The sequence below is a fragment of the Scomber scombrus genome, chromosome 19, assembly GCF_963691925.1.
Source record: "Scomber scombrus chromosome 19, fScoSco1.1, whole genome shotgun sequence".
NCBI lineage: Eukaryota > Metazoa > Chordata > Actinopteri > Scombriformes > Scombridae > Scomber > Scomber scombrus.
In genome coordinates this window covers 4,373,121-4,398,964 of record NC_084988.1, presented here as the reverse complement: position 1 = coordinate 4,398,964, position 25,844 = coordinate 4,373,121, and the positions used below count along the sequence as shown (strand labels likewise).

At 38.5% G+C, this 25,844-nt stretch overlaps 1 protein-coding gene across 1 annotated transcript in view; it reads left to right on the top strand.

The window, feature by feature from the left end:
• Window positions 1–25,844, top strand: part of gfra4a (GDNF family receptor alpha 4a) — an 80,881-nt gene that overhangs the window by 24,641 nt on the left and 30,396 nt on the right. Inside the window, exons 2-3 of the mRNA XM_062440823.1 lie at window positions 22,931–23,212; window positions 24,649–24,729. Of these exons, the coding sequence (XP_062296807.1) occupies window positions 22,931–23,212; window positions 24,649–24,729 (363 nt within the window). The remainder of the gene's footprint in view (window positions 1–22,930; window positions 23,213–24,648; window positions 24,730–25,844) is intronic.

Sequence of the window (25,844 nt, the reverse complement as noted above, 5' to 3'; positions counted from 1 at the left end):
CTGGCTAGCCAAGCAGAGGAGTACTTGGAAACATGTGATGGAGCGCTGTCCTGCATAAAGATCATGGCTTTCTTAAATGCCGAGGATTTCTTTCTGTACCACTGCTTGAAGAAAGTACCTTCCAGAAACTGGCAGTGGGTTTGTGAGTTGATTTTCAGTCCATTTTCAACCTGAAAAAGATCCAGCTAGCTCATCCTTAATGATAGCAGCACATACCAGCACACCTACTCCACCTTTCTTCGTGCTTTACTCGAAGTGGAGTCACTTTCATTTCTGCCTTCACGTATTTCTTGGCCCAATCTTGATGCTCTAACTTGTGAATGTTATTCAGCGGTGGTCAGTTTCAGCCTTTTTTCCTCGGCCATGTCTCTGAGCACTTGATACCTTTTACTTCTGGACACTCCATGTAGTTTGCAGTTGTAGAATATGAAGGCTTTGGAGGATAACGGGTTCCTGGTAGCTTCACATTTACTTCTTCTCAAATCTTTTGCAGTTAATCTGCACTTTTTCTTCTTCTTTTTGCAACCCTGTTGACTATCCGCTAAACACTAAAACTCTTGATTATCTGATGGTCAGGCCTGTTGCAACAGTCTGAAAGGCATTTTACAAATTTTGAGTTTTCAGTGTCAGATAAATCTCTTTGGCTCATTTTGCCCTGAGGTGTTAATCACTTTAATTAAATGATGAAATCCAATAAGCATTAACGTTTGTATAGTTTGGAGTTGGAAAATGTGCATAGCAATAATGATTAGGTTAGAATACTCACTTGCCAATAATTACCCACACAGTGTAAAGCTGCACTACAGACGAGATAAAATATACTTTTATCTCTTCGTGGCACCATGGAGGTTATCTTATTTAGACCTGCAACAATTAGTCGATTAATTGGTTAGTCGATCTACAGAGAAAACTGGCAACTACTTTGATAACTGATTAATCTTTTGTCATTTTTAAGCAAAAAAATGTTTTCAGCTTGTATAATATGAGGATTTAATTCTATCTTAGTTAAACATTATTGTGAATTGAATATCTTTGGATTTTGGGCCGTTGATCAAAACACATTTTATTGACAAAAATATATCAATGAATCGAGAACATAACCAGTAGATTGATTTGATAATGAAAATAATTGTTATATGCAGCCCTTAAATAAAGGTGAGGATCAGATGTGAATCACAAAGAGCTAAAATCAGACCTTGTGTTCCTGTGTAAATCTAGCCCAAACTGGTTGCTTCATTACAGCCTTTTTCAGCCACACTCAGCCAACAAATAACAGGTGTCTTCTCTTTTACCGTTTGTCCAATTGCTTCCCATCTGTGCTGCATAGAGGGAATGTTTTTTTGGTGAAAGCACTCTTATCATCTCCACTTCAGCTCCAGTGTAGACACTAAGGCAGAGTATAGAGCGCCACTATTTTATGAGCCAACCAAAATGTTTCCAATCACATATTGCAACAGTTATAGGTGGTATCAAATGTATATTCTTAGATCTTGACTTGATATTTCCTAATCTTAAACATTTGATACACATCTTAACTCTGTTGCACCTGTGAAAGCAGAACAACCTTAATCTTTATCATTAGGTCCGTTGTGAATTGCACTGGAGGTATGCCAAACCTCATCTATCTTTGTGTGGTCAGTACTCAATGAAAAACAGGCTGCACCAATTAAAGCGAAGGAGCAAGTGGTAATTAACGTTTATCAGAGGTGTGGACTTGAGGAATCTGAGAGACTTAACTCTGAAGAGGAAATCAAAAAAGACTTACAACTTCACTTTGACTTGACACCAGTGACTCGTGCCTTCAGAGGGGCTTTAGCCTTTTAACTTTGAACGGCTTGATATCCTCCTCACGTCCAGAGATCATTAAAACTGTATCCGTTAATGATAGTGTGCAGAGCTCAAACGAAAGTCGATGACAAAAGACAAAAGATGAAACCATGGAATATCACATTCAGATGTAAAGACACTGGAAAACTGCTGTATCTCCTAATCTGAAAGATTGGACTAATGCAATGGTGGAGACAGCATCTTATGAGTCTATACTCCACAAACTGTCGGCTAACAAGGAGGATGGGTTGACCTCTTGGGATTTATTTGGACCTACGCAAGGACTGATGAAAACTCAGCCTAAGAAATCCGAGACTAAATACAGCATAGCTTCTTTGTCCTTTTGTAGACTGGATTTCCCTCTTATATTTCTTACCTTGCTTTTCGAGTTTTATTTTTCCTCTTCGACATGTCATATGTTTATGCCAAGTTCCCGAAATGTATGACCAACCCTGTACTCATATACTCTGCTATTAAGAATTCAATAAAAATTTAAATGAGAATAAAAATAAAGACTGTGCATTGGTCAGCTGGTCATTTGGATCAAAGATTGCAAATTATTGTAACTGTGTTATGAGAATGAAATACCAAGTACCTTTCATTGTACATTTACAAAGTTTAAAAAGGTGTGAAAGGAAGAAACATTATTTATTATGTGTAAAAGTTAAAAATGGCACTAAGTTTAGTTAGTTAGGATGCATAATGACTTTATAAGGAAACACAAGTTCAGGGTGTGAATTTGACATGAATCTTATAGCCAAGACTAGTTTTTGCTATATAGCCAAGCAAATTGGTTCTTCAGCTGCATAATGGATATCTACATAATGTATTTCTGCTTATCTCTCATTGTTGAAGAGCATCTGGTCGACTGCCAACTGAAGTTTTCCTACCTAAGTCAACCCTCAGCGTTCCAGCGTACATAATGAACACAGCCACTCTGAGTCCATGAAGTTTGGCGACCTCTGATAACTCCCTTAATGGCTAACTTCAACCTGAACAGACGCTTAATCAGCCAGAGCCTAAAAAACACCTGAGTGGCTTTGCATGGCCTTTAAATTAAAGCATAAAGATTGTGTAATGTGCAATCAACAGCTAGGTGGTAATTGGTTGATTAAAAGTGCTTCTTAGTTGAACGAAACAACACTTTGCATCAAGTGGATTGATGACTCAACCAGATCCTGACAAACACCAAACTTCAACCAGAGGAGTCAGTTACAATGAAACCCATTTATGCACAGCTGCCGCATTTATTCTTTCTCCAGACCACTCAGTCTGGAGTGTGTCATGGCCAGTGTTTCAACGTCAGTGAAACAAATGAGAACAAAGTACCGGTTTCACTGAACTTTTACTTATATGAAGAGAGTACCATGCACCTAATTGATTCTGTTCATGAGGTACTCTAGTGGTGAGCACCATTTAGAAAAATATGTTAATGGATAGAAAAGAAAGAGACAAGCTGTTCATTTCATGCTGGATTACCTGAAATTGATTTTAAAAAAGGAAAACACATGTAAACAGTTTGCACTTCAATGGTATTTCTATAATCCAGCTTGCACCATAATCTTTGTGTCGTGAGACTTTTTAAAAACTATTTATACTTTACCTGTACTAAGATGTGCTGTTATCATGTGTATATGGTGCAACTACTGCGACCAAGAATATCATGGTTATCAAATATTCATCAAACTTTCCTGAAATATTACTGTCAATGCTGGAGTAAAGTCCAATTCCTTCCTTCTGAATTTTACTAAACACTACAGAAAATATATACACCTACATGATGGTGCTATTCCAAGTTTCTATACTTTGATATTGGAGAAAAAAAAACAGTTAAAGCAGTCAGCTTTCATATAGTTATATTTCATATAAGTGCAGTTTAAAAAGCTTTTTTTTTTTAAAGCAGCTAATTAAAAGTACTTCAGCATAACTTTTACTGCCTTTTTTCTAAGAGTACACATTTGATATTTAAATAGGGCTTGTCATACACACTCAGTAACAGCAGCAGTATGGTGGCATGGTGTGCTCTGCCCTGCCTGGCTTCAGCTGCTGCAGCAGCGGCTGTGCACCGCCTACACGCTCACATCCACGCCAAGAAAGTACTCTCTTCCAATTCCTCTCCTGTGCTGTGTGTCGAATGAGTGTGGACTGGTTTTCCTAATGCTAGTGAACAGTTAGAGTACGCCACTCAGTCCTGTCACCTCGCCTGACAGAGTTTCATCATTATTGGATCCATAAGAGAGTTTTTTTGCCACAACAGCTACGGCAAAATGCTGCTTCAGTGAATATCGTTAGCGCTGCTTTGAGTCGAGAGTCTCACTGTCATGTAATTTCACTGACGCTTTAGGGAATTTGGTTTTGTTATGGCAGCAAGTTTTAAAGTGTCATCACACTTGCAATCTGATTTCCTTCAGACTACGCTTCTCGAAGCCGTGATGGAAAAGTTAACTCCTCTAAAAATCAGACAAAGTGACAATTATCTTGGTAATAGGACAAGGCAGGTTTGTAGTAAACTGCCATCCCTGTTGGTTTTATTTTTTTGGCAGCAAAGGTTCAAGAACAAATCTGATTTCACTCCCTGTATTGTAAATTGAGATAACTATGATCAACCTGTCTGCACTCTTTGTTGTGATTTATCACTCCAGCTAAGAACATAAAAAGCGGTGTCTGTTTTTGATTAGTTACACTATCTGCTGCTCATTAAACCTTGCTTTTTGGGATCATTTTCGGAATTTGGGTTTATTTCTCAACCCTGACAGCTTGTGTGCCACTAACAAGCTAGACAATTAGATCAACAGTAATACCTGACTGTGAAAAGACACTGCATCACATATTTAATGACAAACATTACATCAGTTACACATCTCCAGGATCTAACTATAAAAATGAGGCTAAAAAGTACTTTCCATCATATAATTTCTTCCTGACTGTGGTGAAAGTATTATACAAAACTTTTACATGTGAAAGCAACATGACCTACAAGTAAGCATTGAAAAAGAATATAACTCCTATTAGCAGAATACACTGTATAAAAAAGCAAAAAATACATATGAATGTAAGTAAGAATGTCTCAAGAGCATTTCAAATATTCTAATGCAATATTGGGTGTAATAATTATTGGTATCAATAATGAATAGGTGATGTAAATACTGCTGTCCTGTACATGTAATGGAATAAAAAGTACAATATTTCCCTTTTAAATTGAATGGAATATATATTGATACAATAGTATAAAGTGACATGAAGTATTCAGGTAAAGTATCTATTACCTACCTATTATTTTTTTAAATAATTATCTGTAAATTGTCACAGTATGATGAAGCTTTTCCTAGCGTCTTCAGATTGCGTATATCGTTAAACTAACAACAAAACCCCAGATATTCAATGTACTTTTATTTTTTTTTAAAACAGACAAAAGCAGAAAACACTCACATTTGAAAAAGCTTGACACATCACATGTTTGGCATTGCTGTTTGAGAAAGTGTTTAAATTATTAGTAATTATCAAAACTGCTGCGATTAAGAATTAAAGTATTTGATTGAATAATATTTCTTTGTTACTTTGTGACAAGGCAAAAGACGGGAAACATTATTATTATTATTATTATTATTATTATTATTATTATTATTATTATTATTATTATTAAGTTACCACATTTATTTTTGTTTCAGTGATGTAGTGTCGTATACTTTTAATGCTGTTTACAACATTTTATGAGTGCTGTGGTTTTTTTCCATGTCGAGTGGTCTAAATGCCCTTTCAAGGACTTCACCACCTTGGCAACAAACGTTTTGTTGGCTTGTATCAGGTCATCTCGCCCCTGTCACAGTGTCCCTCTTGCTCATTAAAAAGATGCCTCTGGCTTCAAACTCATGACCAGACAGCTAAACCGAGAAAGCTCTCCTTGAAGTGACAAGGGCCACATTAGTGCTGTGATGCCCTCGCCTCGCTAGGCCATATTAGCAGGAGAATACTGACATAAACAGCACCAGCAGTGGCAGAAGAATAGAGTCGAAAATTGGCAAAATTCAATTTCAAAGTCACTGTTGCACAGCGACATCAAACCCAGCCAAAGCACAAACTTATTCCATTGGATGTCACCAAGAGATTCAAAATGATAATGTGCTCATGCAGAATGATATTGCTGTGAAAGTGTAACAGACCGTAAGGTAGCTAGAGAGAGAGATGGAAAGAGACGGGAGCGTATCTGTCAATACACATTATCATTTCATCCTGATCTCATATGGAGCATAACGCTCACCTAACTTAGATAAGGGGACGCCAAAAACCATTGGTGCATCTTCTAATCTGCCGCCCTACATAATAAAACATCAACTCACCTCCTTGCTCATCACGGGTCATCTCCCAAGGAGTATGTGACCACAGAGCTTCGTCAAGCACTCGCATCAAAGCCCTGTCTATTTTTATCTTTTGGAATGATGCCGTTAATTAGCATGCATCCACAATCAGTAATTAATGCAGAGTAGATTCTTGGCCAGTGAGGGCATCTACAGCGGAGAACAAAAACCATAATATAACTCAGTAATGATGCCTCCGTCATGAAGGCTCGAAACTATCTCTGTGAACAAAGAGTTCCATTTGCCATTTTCAAGGTTAGTTTTGCACTCTCATTTAAAAGTTTTTTGTCTGTCCCCCCCCCCTCTATTCTAATTGTCTGCTGACCTGTGCCCTACAGGTTAAAACATACATTTGGAGAGCTCTTTGTAAAAGTTATAATTGGGGGTTGGTGATGCATTTGCAGCCCACGCTCGCAATCATCGTGTTCTCGTCCCGTCACCTTATCTGACCTGGGCACATGTAGGAGCAGAGTCAGACACATTCTTACCAAACAGACAGAAAGCTAAACACAAGCTGTTACATGGACACACTTTCACATACACAAGCAATCACAATAATCTGTACATTAAGTCAGAGAGAGAGAGACATGGCCCTAATACATCTGTATATTTATGCATTTGGCAGTTTGGAGTATTAAAGCCTTTTTACAACAGAAAAAAATGTCTTTTTTGGAGAGGTATATTTCCTGATCTGTAATGGAAAATTGCACACTAATATAGAAGTTCGTTGAGGCACACAAAAAGGAAATTTAGCATGTATAAAGCATCACAGTGTATATGCAGAGTTGATTTGATTACTCTTTAATCTGTTTAATTACCGTTTAATCACAGGAATTACAATTTGAAATTCGGTAATTGCATTGCAGTCACGAGGAGTGTTTCCAGCATATCAACATTTTGAGGGCTTGTTGGCTTGTTTGCTGTCTCACTCAGAGATTGATGGGAGTGTTGATATCAGCTTCATTTGTTTGGAGACAGATCAGTCTGGTACTTGTTACTTTGGCACTGCAGGAGCTGCAGGCGGGGAGGTGAAAACATGAAACGTGAAAACAAAAGCTGGCTATCTAACATTAGCTACTGGTAGGCCTGCCTTTGGGAAACAGCTTGTTTTTGTTCAGAGTTGGGAGAGTGTGTGAAACCTGTTGCAGCCACAGGGGCTAAATAAAATGTTGGTGGTGAATTATTACCTTCAAACTGTAAGCTACATGTGAAAAACACAGAGGATGTGAAGTGGGTGTGTCAACTGTGTTGAGTTGTTTGAAGGCAATTTTGATTGCAATTACTTACTTTCTAATTGCATGCTTGTAACATAAGGTCATGCACGGTAAATGCTTTTTTAATGAGTGAGTTATAATATCCTTCCTGTAACTTTTCCAACTCAGTTTGTACAGTATATCCAACAGTTTCCAGTCAGCTTCAGATTCAGGACCAAGGACAGCACCATGGCTTCATAAAAACTTATCAATACTCAATAATCAGTGCAGTAATTTAAAAATTGGTATCAGTCGTCAGTCCTACACATTGTTTGTACAGCAAAGCACTTGATAGAGTGTAGACCTTTGCAGACATACAGACTTCAGCCTAGAGTACTAAGCCACTTTATGGGTGTTATAGTGTACTGATGGGTAACATATTAGATGAAAAAACCTGCCTTAAGCACAATGGTAAGTGTTTCTGAAGGTATATTGGGTCATGATTTTTTACTACGCTGCCTCCTGAGGTGTGAGAGCATTGCCGGTAGGGCCTCAAGCTGTGTCTCTGACATTTGAAAATACTGCCTGAAATATTGTCATGATACAATTTCACCTCAAACCAAAAGGACATTCTCACATTACTGCAACTTACCTATACACCCATTTTCATCAAAGGTGCCTTTCTTCACTGTCCAATAGAATACAATACTTGGTGTAAAATATTGGTGCTATATTTTACACTGGTGTGAAACAATTTGGTGGACAGGTTAAAAACTAACCATATACCTAACATGTATAAATATTTACAATTCACAGGAAAAACCCACATAAAGTGTCCCATAAAGGTGTTGAGCCTCCACAAGCCTCTCAAACATAGCATAGATTCTCCAGTTACAGACTTTTAAATATAAAAAATTTCCTCTTTGTGTTTCTCTTTGCGAAAGAGAGCATCAAAAAAAGGGATTTGGGTACTGAAAAGACTATAACTTTGGAAGATATCCACTTGATCTGACTAATCTGGACAGCTGAGGTTTCCTATTAGCGTCAGATAAACGTTTAAATACACTTTTGCACTGAAGGAGGACTGTGGATTTTGTCCTCTGTCACTTACATTGAAAATGCATTAGGAAGGGATCTCTTAATGTCCACTTTGATCAAGAGGAATGATTACAGTGAGCAAAACATCTCTCAATGTTCATTTGGGCAACTGACTTTTGTTTAAAGACAGATTTGAACATTTGTTAATCTAGCCATTAAGTACAAATGTTCCCCTAGGTATTAAAGTGGGTTGAGATCTGGCACATAAATTGGATATTCGTCACTCTTCATTCCCTCTATCGAAGCATACCACTTTTGCTCCGTTTTTTCATGTTGTCTGTATATCAGAAGTGTTGTGTAACAACATGAGTAGAGCCCTACACACCAGTTTTCTGTCTAAGCCACATTAAACTAAAACATGCTGAAAGGACTGAAAGATAATACAGAAAGAAGCTCCTCCGTAGCGACAAAAATGAGTCTAGGTAAGCCTGTCAGCTAACCTGGTGACCTTACCAGAAAATAAATGACAACACTACTATGAATGGAAAAAATAGTTTCAAATCAGAAGTTCCTTCTTTGTCAGTCAAGTTTTCCATTTCCGAGTGTTCAGAGAAGCTTTGTTTGTGTAGCTCTGCCCACTTGGGATTAACTCAAACAATAAATTTATTTCTGCCTTCAGAAAAAAATGTTTGTACACAAATGTTTGTGTAAGGGTGTGCTCACACACAAGTGCAGTAAATAGACAAACACCAGGTTGCTGACAGGAAGACACACATATTTACAAAAAAATTAAATTCTCAGACGACAAGAGTAAACACAGGCAGCTAGAAACTCACAATCGCATATGCACACACACACACACACACACACACACACACACACACACACACAGCTCTTTCTATTTCAACCCAACACACAGAAACATGCATAAAGCATGAAAGGGTACCCTGGGGAGGTGAAGTGAAAAGGTGAGGCATCACCAGAGAACAATGTTCGGGGCATGTGTGAGAAAAAGGGAAAGTGGTGTGTAGTTGAGTGTCTTAGTGTTGATATTCACACTGTTTGTGTGTGCAGCAGAGAGAAAAAGCAAAACAAGGATGAGGCTATATGTGTTCAAGAGATAGAAATGAGAGGCTATACATGTGTGTTCTGTGTCTGATATGGTATACAGACATACAGACTGACACCATTATATTGTGTATTGCATGTAAAAGATCTATTACTCTGTTCATTTTCATCTCTTTGTATTCATACCTGCATTTTTTCTATGAGACTAGGTGAGATGGGAGATGGTGCAGACGAGAGCAGTAGATTGTCACTACTTTGGTTTGTGTATTTAGAGAGAGAAGTAGAAAACGAAGTGGGATCAAATCCTCAAACTTTTGATAGAACTTCTGTGTTCAGAAAATGTCTCTAGTGAACAGTCAGGAGAAAAAAAACAGAATGAAAATATCATTAGAGTAATATGCCAAAACACTTTGCCAAAATATATTATACTACAGTAAAATGAGCCAAATGCCATCAGGGAGGCATGGAAGAAAAAGACTCCAGAAGGGTGTACACTCAAACCTCTGTTTATGGATTACTATCCAGACTTTGTTGGACTGCTGGTGAACCAAATCTAATGTACAAAGCAGCTATTTTGTGTTTGTCCTGACAGAAGTTGGGTAGACAGTGCCACAATGCATCTTCTTTCCAACCACGGCAACGGATGCAATTCAGGTCAGGAAAAACTCAAGATTGGACAGAAGTTGTAAGGAGACTTTGAAGCTGCAGAACAATGTTTTCCAAGCCCTGGTTTGCACAAGCGAGTCTGCACTCACAACAGGAAATCTATGTCGTTAGGAGTCGGGGAGTTAAATACCTTGGCATGGGATCTAAGAAGCTATTGAGGTTGACTTTAAGGTGACACTGGAGATTTTCTTGAAAGCTATTTGTCAATTCAAAAGGAGACGATACATAATGAAAGTTGGAAGGACCTTTTTTGAAGAATACCTAAACCCATTAGACACAACCTGTGATAAGGGGTCAGAACTGGAGGAGTTGGAGGGTTATGTGTTAAAGATCATCTCTTTATAGTCACTAAGCTCCTCAGTGGAAGGTTAAGTGGACAAAGTCTTCCCAATGTGCTGAATGCTCTGGATATTTTTGAGCTCTTAGTGTCAAGAGATTCCCTAATTGTCAGATATATTTTGGGAAAAATGCCTGTTGAAGGTGCGAAAGGGGGACTGGAAGTCATAAAGCTAAGGTCCTGGAAATGTCATACCAGATGAATATCAAACCACAGATTCAGTAGGAATACCTTTGATCAGAATTACAGTAGCTTGTGCAGTGTTGGTGTCTAGTAAACACTCGACTGGTCTACTTAGAAAAGGGTTTTATTGGTAATCGTAGGTAACAGAGGCTCCTAAATAGTAGATTACATGTGTCAATCATAACAATGCATCATACAGACTGAGTGTCAAGCAAACAACATCCTAACAATTTCACTCAAAATTGGGTGCCCTGGTAGCCTTGATGGTTAAGGTGCATGCTACATAACTAGAACATCCATGGCCCCATTTCTGGCCAGGACCATTTGTTGCATGTCATACCTCTGTCTACCCATGTTTCCTGCCTCTAAACTAGAACTGTCAAATAAAGGCAAGAAAATAATCTTGCAAAGAAAAACAAAGAAAACATTTTACTCAAAATCTGATGACGTATATTCCAGACATTAGAGCTATATCTGTAACTATATTCATGACACTAAACCAAACACTTTCAGCACCTCCTCTGTTTGATATATAATGGTGTGTAATGAGACTGACTGGTATTTCAGTTCTTGCAGAGAGGGGACAAGGGGTCTGTCCAAAAGGCGTTTTCACAGGTGGCATCTTTCCTATTTACTGATGATGTCTTTCAGCCTTATCGTGCTATGATGTTGAATGTGTACTGGAGAGGTGTTCAGCCAAGACCGGCAGAGTACTGGTTGCCAATACTGATTGCACTGATGTTGCATCAGGATGCGGTGTTCGAGAACTCAAAGTTAAAAGTTTTAGGGGTTCTTTTTGTTTTTAGTTTCAACACTCACCATTGTTACAAGATTTGTCATCAAAGCCAAAAGAATGAGATCACGGCTACACAATTGCAAGATAGGATTACTCTGCTGTATAGCTGGCTTTACTTTCTGTGACTCTGTGAGGAGTTCAATGAAATCAGGAGGAGTACAAATTTGACCTGCTGCTCCACCACATTGTGAGGAGTTAGTTGAGGTGATCAGGGTACTTGTAAAGGATGTCCCCTGGGCTAGCTCCCTATCACACTGTTCCAGACATGACCTACTGGGAGGAGACCACTGTGCAGACCCAGGACCCGCTGGGGTGATTCATTTACATCTCCCAGTAGACCCAAGAGTGCTTTGGTATGAGACAATGAGAGCTGGAGGATGTCTGGGGGCTGTTTGACCAAACTTACAACATGAAGCTGCCACTATTCACAATCTGAAAAGCTAGTCGGTTTTGTGAAAAGGATGTCTGGACTGCTCAGTTTGACGTGCTGCCATCACATCCCTGAACAAGACTGATGGATAAGAGGACTGTTCACAACTCTTGTAACAAAACTCTTTAAATCATAATGTTCAAAGTGATAATAAGTATTAAACAGTATCCACTGAAACAGGTGAAAGTTAAATGTCAGTTCACTATTTATTTCAGTCCCAGTGGTACATTTTGGATGACATGTTTTAACCAAAGGCTTGCAGAGAGAATGGTTCCAACATCCCAGACATTACAAGCAATCAACAGTAAATACTTCAAGTGTCAAAGCTCTACTGTGCTCAAACAAGAGTAAGGATTTTAAAGGTCAGAATGACAGCACCCAGACAATAGATGAAACAAATGGCCTTGGTTCCCTAGATTGTTCTCTAACTGAGAAAATTGACAATAATTACATCTTGACTGACATTGTGCTCTTTTATCAAGTCCCAGGATTTACTGACAAAAATATCCAATTCAAGTAAACATCCACTCCCCAGTCTTCTGTCCTCCAAATAGAGCATTTGGCTGTCGAGCCCAGGCCATTTAAAGTGTATTCTTTATCAACATTGTCGTCTACAACGGTTATTACGCCCAGTTTTGTCCCAGTCCATCTCAACATTGACATATAAGAGATGTAAACACCTGTTCTGCTTTGTGCTGAGCATTGCATTAATACAAACAAAGACAAAGATAACATAATGAGAGCACGGGATAATAGGATGTCTCGCTGACAACCAGTTGTTCTGTGGTCAGGATCATTGTCATCTTGTACGACACCCTCCTCTTGCCTCTTGGCATCGTACAGCAGGGTGCAGCTGGCAGGGTGGAAGTGGTTCAGTATGCTGTCAGCTATGCCCTCTAATGGGCTCTGTGACCATGCTTTAGGACAGATGACTTGTTCAAGGCCAGTTGGATCTCACTTATGCTAATGATCTCATATTAACTCTCAGTGAACATGGTACTATAAAGTTGAATGTACGGCTTGTTATTTTCTATGGGGAAAAAAATATATATATACTGTAGCTGCAAATAATGTCATTTTATTTGCACATTTCCTTTTTTCAGTCTCTCAATTGTATTTATTGTATGAGTGAATTGTAAAGGTTTAATGTATTAGGCCTAATGTTACTCCACCTTAGTTTTGGTTTCAGTAGAGAGGTTTGTGGTTTCTCAAAATGGTCTAAATGAAAACTGAAAGTGTACATTATACTGTGTAGTACATTATTTTGTCCATTTTTCTTTTTGTCCAATTCATTTTATGTCAAATGACAAACAACATAAATCAAACAGAAACACATAAATGTAGCCTCCATCCTTAAATACAAGCGTTATGTTCTTCAAGGCTCACATACTGTTTCATCTTTGAACTAAAACTGCAGCTACTGCAACCTTTTCATCCTCTCTGTGTGTTTGTAGGCACTTGTTTACATGTGCATTTGTGTTTTCACTGTAACAAGAGGCCCGATGCTCATTTACGATCCTGAAGGAAATCAGAACAAAAGACTTCTTAAATTTGTGCTTTTTGCAGTGAAACAGTCTAAATTGCCTCCCCGATGTTAAGAGCTGGCGTTCATTGTGGCAGACATGGGAGGGGTGCGTCACCAGTCTCAGAAGTCCTCTGAAAAAGGCTTCATTTGCTGCCCTCTCCAGTGGCTAACCAGCCACTTCGGAGCAATCTTTCAGTAGCCTGATGAATCGCTATTTCAGCTCAACAAGGGCAACTGACCCTCACTGGACATTCAGGCATCTTAAAGGTGCAGTGTGTACAATTTATTGGCATTTAACTGTGAGGGTTAAGATTGCAACTATATCCTTCGTCTTCCCTTTCCAAGCATGCAGGAGAAACTGCAACGATCATAAAACTGGTGATAATTGGTAAATATTAGAAATGCTTAACTAGGATGGTGAAAGTGGCCATTATACTTCAGCATCACAGAGAGCTGCTAATAATGACTGTGAACTCTGTAAACACTTGTGGTTTTTCAAAAGGTGTTTGGTAGACCTCAGTGATAGTGTCTGTGATGAAATGCTTCAATTCAAGTGGATGAGGTGAAGAGATTTTATTGCAAACTAGTTTTAAGGCATCCGTGTATTTGATACTTTCATAAGGAGGAGAGGGAATACTGCTCATACACATTTATTTAGGTAAAAGTGGCAATAATGTAAATGTATTAAATAAAAGGCCTGCATTCAGATTCTAAGTAAGTAACAGTAAAAATGTTGATATACTAATGTATTAAAAAAGGAACTGTGTTTTTGTTAAATCAAAGCTTTTACTCTGGGTAATGTTTATGTCTTTAGAGAGACTGATGAGGGAGGGAATATAAGACACAGAAGGAAAAAGAAAGAGAGAGAAAACATAAGAATCAAAGAAAGAGAGAAAAATAATTTGTTAAATGTTTAAATTCTTTAGATTATGTCTAAAAGTCATTGAACTGAAACAAGCCTGTTTTATCTGGGTCCCTAACAATGTATATTTAGAACATATTTACCTGTTGATCTCCATATAAGAACCGAGAGATGAGTGCTGTATGGAGGAGTAAAAGGTACAATATTACTCTGAAATATAGTTGAGGAAAAGTAGGAAGTCGTAAAATAAAAATGCTCTAAAAGTATCTGCAACTTGTATTCAAGTGCAGAGCTGAAGTAAATGTATCTGGTTTCTGGTCACATCATGACGCTATGAGAAAATATGGTATATCTTCCAAAAAGGCAAATATTACTCTGCTGCTGTCGAATATCATCATACTCCCAAGCAGTACCTCTAATTTATAGCCACATAAAAATCTCTAGAAGTATCCTCATTATCATAACATCCAATTTAGACTTTTTCAAACTACAGATTGAAGTCTTGAGCCTTTGTCTTTCATTTCTTTTCAAATACTGATCCCGTAATCTAATTTCAGGGTAATAATCATTTCTTCCCTCCCCCCCATCATATATTTCACACTAAGTCCAAGTCTAAAATCAATTTACTATTATATTGCAAAACATAAATGTGTCTGCAAAAAGATATATTCTTCGTCAAAACAGTATGGTCATTTTCTCAGTGGCAAAATGGGTTTTGCGAGATTGTAGCATTCAGGTCTCAAAGATACACATGACCACACACACTTTCAATTCTAAGAAGACAAAGAAAAATGCCCGAATTGCAGTTGTGTGGTTATTCTGGTAGAGCTGCAGAATGATATTGACTTTCTATGGGATGGATTAGTCACTGAGGAATCCGGGAAGGAAATTAGTATTCTGCATCACAACCACAGTGTTCCCTTGGTTCTCCTCTAAATTTCATCACGTTTTGCTGAATCAATGATACAGACCAAAAGGACCCAATCACAGCGTATTTGGACGACCAATTATTGTCCAAAGAAGTCTTTCTGCAAATTAAATTTATGCAAAAGCGTTTCAACTGTTTTTCTTTCACTATTGCATGTCAATGTGCGTTCGCTAATAAATGACTGTGTCTACATGCATGTTTGTGCGTTCCCATCGACACGTTTGTCTGTGTGTACATTTATCGGAGGAGTATTGCTTTTTTGTTCAGGCATCACAGCTGGAGAGAAGAGAGGGCATTATTAGCAGCTGTGAAAACAGAGACAACAGAACAGCAGAAATCCCAGCAGACCCTCTGAGTCATCTTGGTTAAAAAGTGTTCGGGGAGGCACAGTTAGCTAATAAGGAACTACAATATACAGTAACAAAAGCACAGTCCCTTGGTAGTGCTGTCAAAGATTTATCAGACAATCCAAGAGCCCGTTATCTCTAATAGGATTCATCATACTGTCTATAGCAAGTCACTCAGCCATACAACTGCCTAAGAGAAAAATGTGTGTTTGTGTGTGTGTGTGTGTGAGAGAGAGAGATCTAGTCAAGAAATCATCAACACAACTATGCATCAGCTCAAATACAGAACACAAACTTCATTTATCACTTATGAGCTGAGATCTTTGGTCAGTTAAGTCGATATTGTGAACTTAGAGTTGCTGCTTGGAGCTGAGACTTAAAGACTTGCTGCCTTCAATAAGTTAAATTATCTGACTGTTAATTGAAAGGACTTTGTTAAACGATGCTTTGTCATTGGCCATCAAGGAAAACAGCCATTCAAGTCACATTTATTTATTTAGTTCAATATCACGATATCAGTGTCTCAACTATCGTGTGGCTGCAGGTAATCACTTGGTCGATTCATCATTTAGTAACCCTGTCTCTTAGAAATGATGTTTATATGCAACACATTTACACCAGCAATTACATTTAATGCCAGCTTGATTACTGCTTCTATCAACACTAGAAGGAAATGTTCTTAATTAGTTTATTTACCAAGTCCTTTTTTGCACAATATCAAGTTGTGGCAACCAAAGCATGATTTAAAAAAAAAAATGTTATGGTTATATTTATGCTTTTGCAGCACTTTGAGGTTAATAGATAAGACTGGCTTTTTTTTTTTTTTACATTCTCCTTATTGTCAACAAATCTCTTGTGCAGAGCCAAACCAACAATGAACAAATCTACTTATAAGTATGTGTATACAAACACCTGATGTATCTTATTTATTTTGTGCTGTCAACCTTGTTGTCCAAGAACTATTAAATCCTTTGCACTTAAGTTCTTTGAGAAATGTACAATGTAGTACACAGTTGTAATATGTAGCACAACAAGCTAGTGAAGCCTTGTGAACCAAAACGCAATCTCAGAGGCATCCACCTTACACAGAACTACTCTCCAGGGATTGAAAACATGATCGCTGTTATTAGTCTTTGGAGCCGTATCTAAAAAAAAAAAAAAACCTAAAAAAAACAAACTACCATGACTTTAATCTTCTGGGTGAAAGAACACGTCAACCACTGCAACAATGGGGCTCGTTCTTAATAACATTTAATAAAAAAATGTTTTATTAGTTTTTAGACAACAACAGGGGTTTATGGTACAGAGGAATAAGCTATATCAGGCTTTGGAAACACACACAATACTTGGCTCTACACATGATATTTGTCGACCGTAAGAAAAATAGAAAATCACCAGCCACAATCCTTTATGAGCAGATTGTAGTCTTTCACTGATTATCCAAAGTGTTGTTGTTATCCAAACCACATACAGTACAGGACTATGTGATGTGAATGCCAGTATCTGGTGTCCTGCGCTCTGTACGCCCACCATTCACCCCGAACACCTTTATACAACCTGCAAGCTGTACATACAGTAAATGCAGCGCTTCCTACACTGAAACAAATGTTGCCAGGGGAAAAGAATCCAGGCAGCAATTACAGTATGTTTCCCTGCAGAGTACATTTGTAAAACAACAAATTAAAAGCATATAAACACTATTTTATAGGAGGCAGGGTTACGTTTAGTGCCTAAGATGTCAGAAAATATAACACAAATAGTGAAGATGATGATGTCAAGTCCTTATTTTGTCCAGTTAAAAAAGATGTTCAGTTTACCAGTGATAGAAAACTAAAAGAAGCATTAAATGTAGAAGCTAGAACCATGAAATGTTTGGCATCTTTCTCTCTGTAAATCAAATAATTCAACCTCATCCGCTGCAGCAACCTAGCCCGCTCCCTAAGAGAAGAAGATCCTCCTGCAAAGAAAAAAACCCAAATAAGAACAATGGAAATAAAAAAGAAGAAGAAATACAGGAAGAGGCAATTCAATTCTACAGTGATGCACCCTCCTCAGACAACTAGTGGTGCAGTTGAAGCTGTGTGAAAAAGACAGAAAATACACAGGTAGTTGTAATAATATGTAAAGATTTATAACACAAGGGTTTTATAATCCAATAACAGGATTATAATCAGTCCCAATACTTGGATTCTGTCATTGGGTAGGTTTAAAGATGAAGGAGAAGAGAAGTTGATGGTGTAGTTTCCTGGGATATTGACTCTCCTGTATAAAAAAAGAAGGAAAAAAAAGCTGAGTCAAGCTTACTGTGTGTGGACTCATAATTCATTTTATTGTCATCAATATCATCTGCTGTCCTCACAGTTTTATCATCATCATTCATTTTATGAACTCTTAATAGTGATGGATATCATATCGTTATTGAGGATTGAATTAAATTTTTTCTTAGCTATCTTCAGATGCAATGGTGCAGCCAGTAGAGAAGCTCTTATGGATTTTAAAAGAAGCTTTCCCCTCGTTGGCTGATAGCTGGCGGCTGATGGCAGTGACTGATGGCCGGTGGCTATAGAGGAGCGTGAGCTTTAGGTGGGAGGCTAAGAGACATGAGGAGCCACCTGGTGAGAAGGGGAAAGCTCAAATTCTGTCACCAGCTCCACACTTTTTTTTTCTTTTTTAAGGAAGAAACTGAGAGAGAAACACACATTTTGCTTGTCCTCCTATTGTTGGGTGTCTTTCAGTTATTTCTGACTAGCCGCAGCTGCAAATACATGTTTATATTAGTTCAGTGTCATGTTGATTTCACTTCATTTCCCACTAAGCTTTCATTCAACCAGATCATTTTTCAGTTAATGCTAATTTGGATAGTCCCATTGTTTTGTCTGTGTTAAAGCACTGCAGATTTGTCTTGGCTGTTTTGGGTTTTTGGCGACGAGAATGAAGTTCTCAGAATCCCTTTTCCTTGAAAATATTTCTTTAATTTCAGAATCTGCTCCTTGAACCAAACCAGGTGTGTTTGTGCACGAGTGAGGGATGAGAGAATGAGAACAAAGAGAAAAGTGGGGGTGGGGGGGGGGAGATACGTGGAAAAGGATGACGCAGGGAGAGAGGAAATCAGAGAGAAACAGACGCACAGAGGAAAAAAAAAAAAATCAGAGAGGGAGCTCAAACAGATTATTTACCTCAGTGGGATAAACAGGGAGGCATATACGATGGAACGAATTTGAATGACAAGGCAACTGATTTCTCCTAATTGGTTTTGACTGTCTCTCTTTGAACTGCCGGTGCGCCGCGGCTCTGTTTCCAGGCAAACAGTTATCTCTTGCAATCTGGAGTGCTGCTTAATTTCTCAGACAAATATCAAACCTCTCTCCACACTGGATTAGCTGCAATTTAATAAGATTTGCACTGCCACTGTTCACCAGGGGCTTTCTCTTTTGCCTTGAAGCAGAGGGAAGCCAAATTTGGCTTTAAGGTTCCTCTCTCCTCCACCTTCCATATCAGAACACCCACGCACGCCACCCACACATCTGTTTCCACCTGCAGATCCACATACTTACATAAAAGAGGCAGAAAAAATTACTCAGAACATGATTTTTTAAATAATGTTTTTCCTTTGTAGAATTTCGTGACATGTAGCAGAACGGACTTGGCAGAAATGTGATATCATATTCATAAGTGTGTTTTCATTTGCATATGTTAATCCTATGAAAATAGGAATTATTGTGTTTTCTTTACTTTAAAATGAGACTTTTATATTTATATATGTGGGGCATGCTCTTCTGTCGGAGGTGGCCATGTTGCACTGCCATGTTTCTACAGTAGCCCAGAGCGGACAAACCAAACATTGGCTCTAGAGAATGCCTTTCATGGTTTTTGCGAGTTTTGCAGCCATCATAGGTTCTCATACATGTTTTGAAGGGAAGAGGGAGGGGGAGGGGAGGGGTATTCAGTTGTTACAAATCTGAAATCTCACAGCTAGATGCTACTAAATCCCAAACACTGCTCCTTTAAACCAAGAGAAGAAAGCTACCACAGGAGTTAGATAACATCATGCATTTCCAGTGCAAATCTGCATTTTAAGAGTTTTCTCAGAGCAGGTGAAGTATCTTGACATGAGGTTGATTCCTCCAGTTTTTTCAAAGCATCATCATTTGATCCAAGAGAACTCTTGAGTGGGACTGATTTGCATCAGAAACGAACGACTTTATCTCACCCTGCAATATTTTCCCCTCTTTTAGCTTTACCTAATATGAACCAGATTTTAAGACTATAGTGCAATAACTGATTTGTTGAGGGGGATTTTTTTTTTTTGGCACACTAAATGCTGCCTGTCAAGACCTCAGCAAAGATGAGCTCTTCACTTGAGTGGCAGATGCTTTCTCTCAGTAGCATCCACAAACATCCCAAACCCATAGCAACAAGCTTCCTGCCTCACTGTCAGTCTAGACGTTTATTGACAGCTTGCTGCTAGATTAGCTGAATCCTCTGAAAGGTTGAGAGTTTTCCTGCTGGGCACATGCCAGTTAACCCCCCTTTTCTCCACCATAAGTACAGCAAACTTCAGCAAGGGATGTTGAACACTTTTCTGATTTATATGATCATCTTTACAGTCTCTTCTCCCACTGTGAGTTCGTGTAACACAGAGTTACAGTCTGAGCAAACGAAGAGAGGGAATTCTGGCAGTTTTTTTCAGTCTGCCGGTAGAAAATGAGCAAGTTTCTGCCTTTACTGCTTTCTCTCCTTATCACTTGATTGAGCTGTGATGGAATCAAATTTGATTAAGATTTAATTGCTGAACTAACCCGCCACACAGAAAGTCTCACAGTGCAGTCAGTGACACAGAAATGCTTTTGGACATGATTTCTGGGAATCTGTCAGGCAGTAGATAACCAATTTTTCTCACCTCTTTAAAACTAATGTCTGTCATTTTGCATAGTTTCATAGAGAAGCAAGAGTGCAGTCGGTGTCGGTGCTTTCAGTATAGCTGCAGAAAATGTAATCCCTTAACATATAGTTTTCCCTTTTTCTTCTCAATTTGCTTTAAGGATGGAAAAATAATCGTATTCCACACTTTCCTTTAGTGATGTTTACGGTGAAATAGTCAAACCCAAGACTCTGTTTATATGGTTGCACCATCCCATCAAATAGACAACAATTGTAGATATTTTATGCATCATTTTATACACATTTCCACAAAATTCTGCCTGCTATGTTTAGTCTCTCTGGAATATATTGGATCTCTATTAAGATTGCTAGTTGAGCAATTTTTTCCTGCACACACATGAGTTTGTATTGACTGGCCCATTGGCAGGTTGGTAAATATTAAGGAGTAAATATGTGGTTTGGAACAATGCAATTTTAATGAAGTGTTTAGAATCTCTCAATTAAACATGATTTATCTTTTATGTAGTTAAAAGGTAACATTGATATGTGTGTTTAATGCCAAACTAGACACATAGATTAAAATAAACGTGAGTGTGGGTAAGAGCTTCTCGACATCTCGGAGTAAACAAGCATTCATTGTCCTTAAGGGAATAAAGTTTGCATGCGATTAGTGTCACATGAAACGAGACAACTGTTAATGCGGTCCCCCCCCCCCCCCCCCCCCCCCCTCAAACAAATGATGCAGCCCCTCTCTGGGCCAATCTGTAACAAATATGACACTTTGTTTTGACTGTGGCTGAAACACTTCGGTGTAATTTTGAACATGTCAGGATGTATTGGCGAGATGCATCATTCTCCCATTTACTGTATATTTCATGTGACAACTGTATGAATTTATGAATAATATAGCACCCCCCTCGGGTTCGTGAATGTAAATTCTGAACAGCCGTAGTGAGATGCATCGCTGACCAAGTCGGATCGCTACTGACAAGGAATGTTAAAATTTGATCCGATTATTAAAACCAATTCAATTTTTGATTGTCTTAGCAATGACGCAGTGGAACGTAAAATCTCACTTTCATACAACGGTTTGTTTTGATTTGCTTTGATTTTACACTTCAGAGACAGTTCATCCATCGTGGTGAAGGATGCTCAGCCTGTGAACAGTTGTGTAACATAATCTGCGGCTCTGAAGGAGCTTTCTGAAGTCCCAGAGGAAATCATTGTTATCTCATCATGGTTATCTCATGAACACCACTATTTTCTGGAGCATGGCCCATACTAGACTAAAAGCTCTGGATATATTTTCCTCTGTCGCACTGATTTTGATTCATTAATTGTCTCTCATTGGTCTTTAAACTTAATTTAAATGACCAGTCTGCAATAATTAAGCATGTGAAAACCTGAAACCAAGGTACATAGGTCAAAGAAACACCTAAATGTGGTATAAATAGATTTTTATTATTTTATGCTAAATGTTCAGATTAGTTCAGTTGACCAACCAAACTCATATATTCGCATTGCTGGTTTTTTTTTTAATGACCCAGTGATTAGTGACCCAGTCATATCATTTCAAAATTCCCTGGAAAACCAATTATTAAGTAGAACGTAATTAAGACATGCTTTTTAGATAGCTTAGCCCAAATTAGCCATAAATTAGGTCAAATTAACCATACTAGTCCAAAGCTAATATGGATAATCATGATTTGAAATACAAGTAGTATATTAATTTTGTTCATTTTTAATTTTGTCACTTGTTTTTTTGTTTGTTTGTTTGTTAATTTAGGGCTTCTGTTAATGGAGATGTTACTCCATCCATAACAGCCTCCAAACTATTGTGACTATTTGAAGCTTCAATAATGTGGGACCACAACACACCATTAACTCTGGCGTTGTGGTTAGTGTCAGCTGTTTTCTAACAGCTGTCCAGGGTGCATCCGCGTGAGTTTATGAGGTTGCCCGCTTGCAGGTCACTTAACAAGTCAGCTGGATTTTAGTGCATAAATGCCTGCTGCAAGCCGCATGAAGACTAGGGGCGAGCTATTAGTAGGTTTTATGGTTATGCAGTTAGGGGGACATTTTGTTGGGGGTTTTCATTTGCCCAAGCATGTGTCTGCCAGTGAACATGTTACTGTCTGTATCAGTAATTTGTATTTGCCTCAATGGTAGCATTGGTAAATGACTGTAAAAATGATCAGCTAGTGCAAATGGCTGACCATTATGGCACTGTTGTGGCAGAGAAAAAGTCGTAAAGAGGAGATTAGAAATGTGGTTTTGTTGTTAACAAGGTGTGTTAAAGGGAAGTGAGTTGTGTATGGTTGTGGCCTCGTCGGTGTCTGTGTCAGCAGTTGTGCCTACAGCTGCTTTGACTTAGCAGAAATAGTTGTTAGCTATGCAGTTTAATCAAGAGAAGTTACGGTTAAATAGATTCCCTTTTGTTGTGGCCACTTGAGCCAGGTCATAACCATGTCCTCTGTCTGTCTTTATGTTGCAGGAGTTCCTCGTATGGCTCTCTCTGCGGGCGGGAGGGACTGCCTGCGTGCTGGGGACACCTGCTCCAGCGATGACACCTGCAGCCCACGACTGCGCACCCTGAGGCAGTGTGTGGCAGGGGACGGCAGCGTGAAGCTGGGGCCCGGGGCACGAAACCAGTGTGAGAATGCCATGACGGCGCTGCTGTCCACCCCTCTGCACGGCTGCCAATGTAAACGAGGCATGAAGAGAGAAAAGAACTGCCTGAGTATCTACTGGAGTCTGCACCAGTCTGTGCTGCACGGTAAGTCATGCAGTAACGCGCCCAATCTGATGGTTCTGTTCCCGAGAGGTGGGCAGGAGCAGGTAGGCTACAGCACAGTGTGTTACTGGGATTATCAAGTGAGTGCCGCCCATTACATATGAATGAGACTCCCGCCTCCAGACCGCTCAACAAGCAAATTCCGGGTTGAAATGAAAAGAATGATTATTGTGTCAAATGTGTGTGCAAAAATAGTTAAAACTGAGGCTTTGACTCCTTTTGTTTCACCCACAGTTATTGTACTTTATCACTTTTGTACTGATCTGAAATGCTTTGCACTGCCATTGTCATTTTCTACATTAACTATGTTCTTCGTGGCACATTTACATTCAGATTTAGGCATTTAACATATTCAGTACCTTTATATCCAGAACAACTGGAGTCAAGTGCAACAGTACACCAAGCTTAAAATTTAAAATGGCAATATTTCAAGACGTGACTTGGTGGATAATAGACTGATAAAGAAAACCGCTGCCTGAGTTTAATACATCAACTATCAGCTCTAGAGTGAGTGTGCGACAAACAATTTGAAAGGTACAATGTGCACATCGGGTGGGTAAAATAACCTGAAATGTTGATTAGTTATGGCTGCATGTATCTGCAGGTTGGGCACAGATGATTTCACCCCTTTATATTTCACCTTACAGCTCCTTCAGTTAGCTCATGCTGTTTTAAATACCTACATATTAAAGAGCTGATTGCCAGACCTGTTTAAAAGTGCTGCTAATTAGTTTTTAACCTCAAATGATCTGCTTTTGTTGCTGTGCATGTAATTGCAGTTAACTTACTTTAAAGTTGAACTGCTTTTATATAACGTCAAGGCTGGATTATCAACTGGGAAAAATGCTGGCAACTGCCCTGAGCCCCAGACCACCTGGGGGCCCTAAATATCCCAGGTTCACCGCATGTCATCTGATAACTTGATTAAATGCTCATTAGTTGGGGAATTAGCAACAGCAAAGTCTAATATCTACTAACAAAAGTTGTGCATTATTAGATCATTTCATGTCTTTGTCTTTGTAGAAGTGCAATCTTTTATCTTGCTTTATTAAATTTATATTGAATTAAAGTCAGTTTAATAGAATTACCAAAAACGATGTGCTTCTATTGAATGTATTGTACCAGAGTTTTTCTGTGAAGCTTATTTTCATAGTAGTGTTTTATCTCTAAGTCACATAAAACCCTTGGCATGTGTAGTCTATTGTGTGCTCTGTTTTTGATGAGTGATGATGACAGGGATGCAGTATTAACCCCTAACAGGTTAATCCAGCCATGCATCAGGTGTCATTTTGTCTACTTATTATCACTTTGAATAAAACTTTTACTGATCCTATTGGGTCTTTGTTTCCTCTAGTGCATTATGCATAGGACATTATGTTTATTCTCTCCTTTTTCTCTTCTCTCCAATGTGTTGGCAGGCCTCAACCTGGTGGAGGACTACCCGTATGAACCAGAGGAGAGGGGCTCTGATTACGTTCGTCTGGCCTCCATCGCTGCAGGTGACTGGGCGAGCTGCCACTGCTACAAGTGTTAATTCTGTTTCTGCCGTCAGTTGTCCTAAAAAAGGTTATTTAGATGATCAAAAGAAACATTTTTCCCCCCAAAAAAACAAGCCAGTCTCAACTAAGTTATGTGTCAAAGAAAAGAGCAAATTGACATGTTATTCTGCTTCATTTTGACAGAGTAGACAAGTGAGTTTGCAAAGTGTTTGATGAGTAACAGCCACACACTTTGTTTCTGTCTTGCTTTTGAGCCCGCGGGCAAAGCTGCAGGCCTGGTATGTGCTGCTGTTAGCCCCCGAGGCACATATTAATTACCTATTTACTTAAATGCAGCTGGCAGCAGGAAAACTGGGGGGGTAAGAAAGAGAAAGAAAGGCAGAGAAAAGAAAGAAATTGGAAGAAAAATGTCACAGTGAGTCGGTAATAGGGAGAAAGAGACAAAAAACATAAAAAATAACTGGAAAAATGAAGACAGACAGAACTTGTTTGTTTACTTAAATCACTACTTCTTTTTTCCTGTTAGTGGTTTCCAAAAAAAAGAGAGGCACACAGAAAAAAGTACTTACATTTCTTTTCACTGGAGAGGACAGAAAGTCAAGAGTGTTTTTTTTTTCCTCTGACAGCAGTTATGCTCTGGATGAGTGAAGCCGAGATGGGGAGTCTGTGAAACTTAAATGAAGACTCAAATGAAGTAATTAGTATGACAGGCATGCTCGTTGCCTTACAGTATAATGATAAATGCTCTACACACACACATGTTAATACAAGTGAATAATACAGTAATGCTCAAAGGGAGGATACTGATTCATTTAAACATCAAAACAACATATAAAGTATCTTCATCCAATATAAATCAGTCCAGGCAGTGTTTGTGAAAATGAACAGCAGTGGCCTCAAATAACATGAAAAACAAAAGTCAAATTTGGTTTGTTTTATAAATTACACATTTCCTTACTATTAAAGCAAAAATAAGCACTTTATAAGATTAAAAATATTAAATAGATTAGCTGTTTTATTTTTAAAATGCTAATATTTGCTAATGAAATCCTCTATATTTTTTTTATAAATAATGAATTGCATGTGTTTATTTGTATTTTAATGTATATTTTTAT